Source organism: Hordeum vulgare, chromosome 6H, assembly GCF_904849725.1.
Source record: "Hordeum vulgare subsp. vulgare chromosome 6H, MorexV3_pseudomolecules_assembly, whole genome shotgun sequence".
NCBI classification, from domain to species: Eukaryota; Viridiplantae; Streptophyta; class Magnoliopsida; order Poales; family Poaceae; genus Hordeum; species Hordeum vulgare.
This window is the reverse complement of record NC_058523.1, coordinates 42,728,182-42,735,096: the sequence shown is the minus strand read 5'-3', so window position 1 is coordinate 42,735,096 and position 6,915 is coordinate 42,728,182. Positions and strand designations below refer to the sequence as shown.

Sequence of the window (6,915 nt, the reverse complement as noted above, 5' to 3'; positions counted from 1 at the left end):
GGTTTCACACTTGGGGCATTACACTAACCATAGCATTAAACTAGTGGATCCAAATCAGCCCCTCACGAAGCAACGCATAGACTGGGGTTTAAGCTTCTGTCACTCCAGCAACCCATCATCTACTTACTACTTCCCAATGCCTTCCTCTAGGCCCAAATATGGTGAAGTGTTATGTAGTCGACGTTCACATAACACCACCAGAGGAAAAGACAACATACAACATATCAAAATACCGAACGAATATCAAATTCACATGACTATTATTAGCATGACTTATCCTATGTCCTCAGGAACAAAAGTAACTGCTCACAACACAGAATCATAATCATGACCAGAGGTGTAATGAATAGCATCAAGGATCTGAACATAAACTCTTCCACCAAGTAATCCAACTAGCATCAACTACAAAGAGTAATCAACACTACTAGCAACCTTACAAGTACCAATCGGAGTTGCGAGACGAAGATTGGTTACAAGAGATGAACTAGGGATTGGAGAGGAGATGGTGCTAATGAAGATGCCTCCCCTCCGCCGAGAGGAGTGTTGGTGATGATGATGGCTACGATTCCCCACTCCGGAAGGGAAGTTTCCCCGGCACGATCGTCCTGCCGGAGCTCTAGATTGGATCTGCTCAAGTTCCGCCTCGTGGCGGCGGCAAAACCACGAAAAATCTCCCTCTTGATTTTTTTCCAGACCAGGACGCTTCATATAGCAAAAGAGGGGAGCTAGTGGGCCTTCAGGCAGCCCACAAGCCTGCCCTGCGCCACTAGGGGTGGTGGTGGCGGTGGGCGAGCTTGTGGGGCCCTGGTGGCCCCCCTCCGGTAGTTCTTTCACCCAGTATTTTTAATATATTCCAGAAAAAATCCACGTAAATTTTCAGGGCATTTGGAGATGTGTAGAATAGTGGACTAGGATTTGCTCCTTTTCCAGTCCAGAATTCCAGCTGCCTGAATTCTCCCTCTTCAAATAAACCTTGCAAAATAAGAGAGAAAAGGCATAAATATGGTACCACAAGTAATATAGCAGCCCAAAAAGCAATAAATATCAACATGAAAGCATGATGCAAAATGGACGTATCAATGCACATATTCATAATATTGTTGCCAAGGGATACAAAGTAGTAATGATAGTACCACTTACTTGTGGCACTGCTGCTTGAGTCATATTGGTATAAAATGCATGAAGAAGCTCCATGCTGATGGATCTTTGTACTCACTCATTTTTGAAACGTTTGAGACATGCAAACCATGCATGTTGGTATAAACGCATGAAGAAACTCCATGTTGATGGATCGTTTGGACTCACTTGATTTTTGAATCACTTGAGACATGCAAATCATACCACATGGGCAAGATGACTAAAAACCTCGTCTTCCAGTGAGATGGAACAGAAAGTAACTTGTTGGAAGTAATACATTTTGATGTGGGAAGTCCAATGAGTGCTGAGGCACGCAGTGGATATCATTATGTTTTTACTTCATAAATGATTTAAGTAGATACTGGTGTATTTACTTGATGAAACACAATTATGAATTATTGAAAGGTTTAAGTAATTTCAGAGTGAAGTTGAAGATCATCGTGACAAGAGGATAATATGTGTACGATGTAATCGTGGAGGTAAACATATATATCTGAGTTACGAGTTTGGTAAACATTTAAGACAATGTGAAAATTGTTTCACGTGAAAATTGTTTCACAACTCATGCCACCTCGAACACCATGGTCTGATGGTGTGTCTGTATGTCATAGTCGTTTCCTATTAGATATGGTGCATACTATGATGTCTCTTATCAAATTACCACTATCGTTTATGGGTTAGGCATTAGAGACAACCGCATTCACTTTACATAGGGCACCACATAATTTCGTTGAGATGACACCGTATGAACTATGGTTTGGAGAAACCTTAGCTGTTGTTTATTAAAAGTTTGGGGCTGCGATGCTTATATGAAAGAGTTTCAGACTGATAAGCTCAAACCCAAAGCTGATAAATACATCTTCATAGGACACCCAAAACAGTTGGGTATACCTCCTATCTCAGATCTTGGTGTCGTCAAAGAAACCTCTTTATGTGGGTGCAAAACTCTCTCAGTTGGATGCCATCTCGCAACTCGTGGCAGTCAAGGCTCAGTACGGCATTAGCCGAGCTTGCTTTGAAGCATTTCTGGGAGTACGGGCTAATAGCCTCCCTGAGGGTCATCAACTGCCGAAAAGCATGTACGCCACGAAGAAACTCATGAAGGCACTCTCTATGGATTATGAGGAAATACATGTTTGTTTGTAGAATTGCCTTTTATTTAGGCACGAATATGCGGATGACAAGTACTGTAGGGAGTGTGGGTCCTCTCGGTACCTTGAGGTGGTATGTAAGGATGGTGAGAAGAAGCAGCTAGGCATCCCCGTAGAGGTTCTTTGGTATCTTCGTTTCATAGAAAGACTGCAACGCTTTTTCATCATGAAGGAGTCTGCCAAAATGATGAAGTGGCACAAGAAAGGTAAAAGATACCATCCAAATAAAATTGTACATCCACGTGACAGCGAAGCATGGAAGTCGTTCGATAAAGAATACCCCGAGGAAGCAGACAAGGTTGGGAGTATCAGACTTGCCTTATTAGGTAATGGGTTGAATCCATATTGTTGATACTTGTGATCAGTGTTGGGTTTTTAGTGAAGAGGAACGGGTTATCACATCACAATGTGGGTAAGTATTCTCCTTAGTTATGAAACCAAGGTTTATCGAACAATAAGAATATCAACCAAACCGTCTTCAGCAACTGCAACAAAAGAACGAACAACTTGCACCCAACGCGGGAAAGAGGGTTGTCAATCCCCTTGACCTTGTTATTTGCAAGCGAGCGAGGTGTGTAGATAACTGTAAATTGCAAAATAAAATAAAAGCAAGTAAATGACAACAATATATGGAAGGTTTTACAAATATATGGTGAATAGACCCCGGGGCATAGTTTTCCCTAATGGCATCTCTCATGAAAAATAGCATACGTTGGATAAACAAATTACTATTGGGCAATTGATAGAAAAGGGGATAATTATGTGATATTCACGGCAATGATCATGTGTATATAGGCATCACGTCCATAAACAAATAGGCTAACTCCTGCCTTCACCTATTACTATACTCCACTCATCGACCACTATCCAGCATGCATCTATAGTATTAAGTAAAACAGAGTAATGCATGGAGAACGATGACATGATGTAGACAAAGTAAACTCAAGCAATATGAATAAACCCCATCGTGTTATCCTTAGCAGCAACAACACAAAGACACATCTTATCCCCTTCTGTCCACGTTGAACCTACTACAACACACCTCTCTCAACGAAGAAATATCAATCTAATTGGCCAAACTATTTCAATCGGAGAGAATTACGAAGCTAGCATAATCATGCACATAAGAATCATATTAGTATTCACAGAAGACTCAAATATTTATCATGAATAATCTGAATATAAATCCGTGATTCATCGGATCCCAACAAACGCACCTCACAAAACGAATTGCATCATATGGATCAAAGCAAAGATGCAATGATCATTGTATTGAAGATCAAGAGAGAGAGAGAGAGAGATTGACATCTAGGTACTAGCTATGGACCTGTAGGTCCGTGATGAACTACTCACACATCATCATAAGGGTAACAAGGTTGATGAAGAGGCTCTCCATGATCGATCCCCCCTCTGGGAGGGTGCCGGAACGGAGCTCCAGATGTCCTTCTGCCAGAACAGAGACTTGCGGCAGCGTAAAAAGTGTCGGGACTGCCTCAAAGGTTTTTAGGTTATTTGAGAATTTATAAGCCACATAACGGCGTCGAGAGGGCCTCGAGGGGCCGACAACACAACATGTCGCCCCCAAGGCGCACCGCGTTGGCTTTTGGGGCCCTCATGTGGCCCAGCCATCTTTCGATGCTCGTTGGTCTTTCTTTGGTCCCAAAAAAATCTCTAAAAAGTTTCAGACCAATTGAACTTCGTTTGGTATGGTAAACCTGAAAAGTAAAAAACATGCACAAAACAGCAAGTGACACTCGAAACTGAGTCAATAGGTTAGTGCTAAAAACAATATAAATTAATAAATAAATACCCAAAAAAGTATATTCTAGAATAATAATATATCAGCAAGGAATAATAAAAAATTATAGATACTGTCACGTGTGCCGACACGACACAACCCATTTTTTTATTTATATACAGCCGAAAAGACTGAATCTAAGCCCAAAACAACCAATAGGCTGAATCCTACTCTGGCCAGCGGGCTGAACGTGCCGCCTGACGGCTTGTTTAGGGCATGCCTGGGCTGGGGAGTTCAGCACGTGGGTCGGCACGGCGCGGTCCGTGTATCGACCCATGTCCCCTCCGCCCCTCCTTCTCGGCGGCAGTGACCGCAGCGACCTCGGGGCTCTGCGACTCGTCGGAGAGAAAGTCGAATCGGAATCCCCCGCGGAAGGAGAGCGCCGCCTCGGAGAGGAACGAGCGAGGGCGGCGGCGGCAGCCCAATGCCGCTCGGCGTCGCCGGAGGGGCACCACACAAGGCAGGGGAAGGTGGAAGCACCCGCGGCGGCGGCGGCTCCGCCCCGGCGACGTCGCGAGCTCGTCGCCCTCCTCCTCACTGGCTTCCTAGCCTCCACCCGCGTCCCCAACGCCAGGCCGCCGCAGCCGCTCGACGCGGTCCACCTCATGAACGCTGGTGAGTCCCTCCGAACATCTCTGTCGTCGCCGTCGATCTCAGTAAGCTCGCCTGTTTCCTGTGGAAACGTCTGGATTTGGCTTGTCGAGTCGTGCTCGTTGATTCTTCCGTGCGAGAACCCCGATGCCGCCTACTGGTTGAACACGGCGTGTAAGCTCGCCCGAATTTGACTTGTCCAAAGCCCCCGCCGGCTTTTCACCGGAAACTTCGGTAGAAATTTTCCATACGAAATTTCGTACAAGTAACGGCTGCATTGCTCGATTTACTCCTGCCCATTTTGACTTGCGTGAACCCGTGGAATAGATATGGCCGCGTTTGGATCAGCGTTTCTGCTCCGTTTCTCGCCGGTTTAGGATACGGACCTCGTCCCGGCGTTTTCATTTCAGGCAGGAAACAAGAGATGACCGGTAATTTACAAATGTAAAATAAATACAGGTGTAAAAATTTGCAACCATTCCAAGCAGGGAAAGCCTTTTCCTGTGCCGTCTTTCCTTTGGTTTGTCTAGGAGGCCTCGCACCCAGTAATTTATTCCGGGCTAAAGCATTACCTCTTGATTATATACTCGTTAGCACCTCCATGTCCATAGCCCATCACTGCAACGAGCAATAGAGGCTTTTCCTTCTGTAAAGCTCACGCAATTGATAGATGGATGAGGTAGTGGCGATGTGTGCTTCAAGGGGTTCAGGTTCATGTTCCAAGAACCTGCAACCTGTGCGCTTATAACCCAAACTAATCTTTTATTTCTGCATCCAGGATCATGGTTGGATGTCTTCTCTTATCCACAGTTTTCTGTTCCCTTTGTCATATCTGGAGTACAAGTTGATTTTCTGATGCTTTATTCTAATCTGGCCACGTGGTGGTGCTATTCCTTAGGTGGCTTCTGGTGTTGGCAATGCGAATCATACGGCTTAGGTTGCTGCTCTGCCCATGTGCTGGAATCTGTTTTCGCCGTAGTCACCTGTGGCATCACAATTATTATTCTATGTAAGCAACAATTGTTATAGCTGTTCACATCTGACTATGCAACATGAAACGAATTAGACTGTTTTGCAGTTTGCTTGCACCACCAAGGCACATTCTTTTTCTTCCATTTTCTGTCTATATTATATGTCTCAGGGGTCAAACACTTATTTGGTGCCGGGTGATTTCCCTCCGTACTGGTGAGATTTAGACTTATTTCTTGGATAGTCTTGTGGAAGCTCCCGTGCCCTTGTCCTTTTCATGTTGTCGGCAGGGCCTAATTCCACCATTATCATGTCTTGGTTGCATTATGGAACCGGATTCTTTTCAAATCTGACCTTCATAAGGGGATCACATTGTTATTAGTCTGGATAGGGATGCTAGTTCATTGGTCATGATATTTATAGGGAAATTACTTTAGCTGGCGGTCAGTGTTGGTATACCATAAGGCTTTATTTCCTGCTCTGCTCTGCTGGCCATGTGCATGAAACTATTCCTGCTGTAGTCATGTTTTCCATGAGGATTATTCTGTAGAGTGACAATTATTTTAGCTTTTCATATCTGACTATGCAAATTCAAGCGGATTAGTTCGTGGCAGCTGCTTGCTTCAGGAAGTTCCAGTTCTCCCATTTTTCCGGTAGAGCTTGTGGTCTTGTTTTCCCCTGCACGAGGTCAAATTTATTTGATAGTGCCTAACTTTCCCCAGTAGTCTGTACTAGTTATATTTATGATATTCTCGCAAAAACTCTGGTGTCCTTATCACTTTGATGTTGTCTGCAGGGACTAGTTCCACCGATAAGAACTCTCGGTTCCACCATGATCCATGGAGCCAGATCCTTTTAAAATTGATTAAGTTTGACATTCAGAAAGGGACAGCGCTTTTGTCTGGAAGTGGGTGTTGGTTCCTGGCCACGATGGTTGCAGGGACAAGAGCATAGGCGTGTAGCTATTAGCTTTCTGTTATCTTACTCGCTTCCTTGTTGATTTCTCTGGTGACTCCATGAGCATTTAGTAGGCTCTCTCTTAAACAAGGTACTATGCTTGAGCATCTTGCTGCAAACTTTTGTGTGGTTGTGTGGCTTTTCTGTTGCAACCTATCGAGTTCCCTTGTTTGATGGCAACATTTTGCTACGTGTCGGTACCCAATGGATGCAGTTCAAAACTCTAAATACTTATTTTATTTTTCTCTATTGGTCTTTTACATCGGACTCATTTGTTAGTGAACAAGTTTTATTATGAGTCATTCTTGATTA

At 44.1% G+C, this 6,915-nt stretch overlaps 1 protein-coding gene across 1 annotated transcript; it reads left to right on the top strand.

Moving 5' to 3' along the window:
• The first annotated feature begins 4,240 nt into the window (after positions 1-4,240).
• Positions 4,241-6,915, top strand: LOC123404711. The gene is made up of 3 exons (XM_045098656.1): positions 4,241-4,701; positions 5,576-5,686; positions 6,443-6,915. Exons 1-3 carry the CDS (start codon positions 4,362-4,364, stop codon positions 6,598-6,600), a joined length of 609 nt encoding a protein of 202 aa, XP_044954591.1. The 5' UTR covers positions 4,241-4,361; the 3' UTR covers positions 6,601-6,915.